Genomic DNA, 2252 nt, shown 5'->3' with positions numbered 1-2252 from the left:
AGCTCCTTTAATTGTTTGTTATTGTTATCACGATTATTCTTTAAAATAAAGTTATATAGTCATTAACGTTATTGAAACTGACAGCTGCTATACAGCTCGTTGAGAAATGAGGTTAAGTTGCTCGCTATAAGCTACTCCCTACGTCCAATGTGTCAGAGCCAACTTCGACCACGTTTTTATTTGAACGCTCGTTATATTCTCAAAATAAGTACATATATACAATCATTTTACCAAAACTATTCAATTTTATATTAAACAAACGATACATTAATATACAATACAAAACAATCAAGACATGTTTCTATAAAATCTATGTAGATCATAAAATTAAGAATATAATTAGTTTAATCGCAAGTATCAAATATTTATTTTAAATGCTGCCTATTTTTATAGTAAGAAATTATATTTCTGGGTAGAAATTTAAAGTATTTAAATAAATAAATAATTTTCTTGAAAGGAGAAAATATTTTCTTATGTATGCTATACCTTAAATCAAATGTACATTTGAGGCAAGAAATTTTTTTTGCGTGTATAAATTTTTTTCATTAAAAAATAATCTTAAATGTTATTAACAATTTTTTTTTGAATTTTGAAAAGTATCATTGTGAAATTGTGAGAAAAATAATGCAAAAAATTTTGAAAAATAGCCGATATCTTAATGAGAAATAATTGTACAGAAAATAAAAAAAAACAAAATTGAAGCTGAGGAATCAGGATAAATGATCCTGGCATTGATTAAACCAGAAAAAAATTCTCTAAGAAGTTTTGAAAATAAAAAAAATGTAAAATTCTTTTGATTGTGCCGAGAGTGCTGCTAAAAAAATGTTTCATTCCAAGATCTCAAAACTAGAATCTTCAAGCTTTAAGGTGCTTCTTTTTTTTCTCGATACGACCACGAAGTTATATCACTAAAAAAATTGGGAAATTTTTATGTACTGGGGCATTATTTTCGTTGAGTGCCACGACGAGGGCAAAATAATCGACATTAAAACCTTTTCTTTCTTTTAGGATGTGGCTGGTGGACTTGGTCACGAAACTTCTCTTTACCCTAGGATTCCTTTATTTGTTGTGGGCCAAACTCTTCAAACCCCTGTTGAGTCTTATATAGCATTTTTAGTCCTATTTTAGTCATTTTTTTATCTTTCTAGTTGTAGTTGAGTGGTTTGTGCAATGAGATAATCGAAATTTGTTATAAAATAAAATATATCTTTACCAAATTTTTACCCTTCTTTATCCCTACCCCTAGTTAAGTTAGCACAAAAATTAGCAAACCAGTTTCTAAATTTTTGAAACGGGTAGACTCGTCTAGTAATAGTATTTAGTTTTTCTTATTTTTAAATTTTGAAGCCTTAACAATCGATTTCAATTTTAACAAAATCTGTTGTAAAAGCTCTGAATGCGTAGCGAGTATAATTAAAATTCTTGATAAAAGTTTTTGCCTGAAAAATGAGTAAGAGTCACGTTATCAAAAATGTAATTTTTTATACAGGGAACAAAGTAAAAAACTAAAATATTTATTCAAAACTAAAAATTATTAATTATTAAAAATCTTATTCAAGTGTAATTTTTAAATAATACGAACATAATTACAACAATTAAACTAAAAAAAGTAAACAAAGCAATATGATGAAGACATTAAATTTCAAAGACGCCGCCCCCAAATTGAACACATTTTTCTAATAGCTGTTTTACATTGACAATTTATTTATGAATAAATTGACGAAGTTCTTCATGAATTAATTCACGAATTTATTGGTAAACAGTGTGGTTTTACACTGCCACAGACTTTGTCAGGTTTTTTGACGCATGAATCAGTTCTACCAACGAATCAAAGAAGCAAATAAATTTCAAAAATGTCACCTTTCCACTCAGAATTGTAGTGATACAACAGCGGTACCGTTCTGACACATATTATAACCTCAAAGTATTTCAAAATACACCGAATCTAAAATCTAAAAATACTTCGAACTGCTTCGAAAACTTCCTTCGAAATACACATCTTGAAAACTTCAAAGTACCCCAAATGTCTCGTAATACTTATTGTTGTACATAAAAAAACCTGGAATTACATTGGAATACATCGAAAAATATCTGGAAATACTTTGAAGTATTTCGGAATCTTCGAAGTATTTCGAAATACATAATTTGGGGAATACTTCTAAATTTGACGAAATATGTCGAAGTACTTTGAAAAACCCGAGGAAATACTTCGAAGTACGTCGAAAATTTCGAGGATCTTCGAAATACACGTC

General features: G+C 28.5%; 1 protein-coding gene across 1 annotated transcript in view; it reads left to right on the top strand.

Moving 5' to 3' along the window:
• LOC108916049 (putative fatty acyl-CoA reductase CG5065) overlaps positions 1-1217 on the top strand; it is a 4003-nt gene extending 2786 nt beyond the window's left edge. The window contains exon 3 of the mRNA XM_018722240.1: positions 1009-1217. Coding sequence (XP_018577756.1) covers positions 1009-1108 — 100 coding nt within the window. The 3' untranslated portion in view covers positions 1109-1217. The remainder of the gene's footprint in view (positions 1-1008) is intronic.
• Positions 1218-2252: the final 1035 nt, after the last annotated feature.

This window comes from Anoplophora glabripennis, unplaced genomic scaffold (genome assembly GCF_000390285.2).
Source record: "Anoplophora glabripennis isolate ALB-LARVAE unplaced genomic scaffold, Agla_2.0 scaffold2711, whole genome shotgun sequence".
NCBI lineage: Eukaryota > Metazoa > Arthropoda > Insecta > Coleoptera > Cerambycidae > Anoplophora > Anoplophora glabripennis.
The sequence above is the reverse complement of the archived record's forward strand: the minus strand, read 5'-3'. Positions and strand labels throughout refer to the sequence as shown.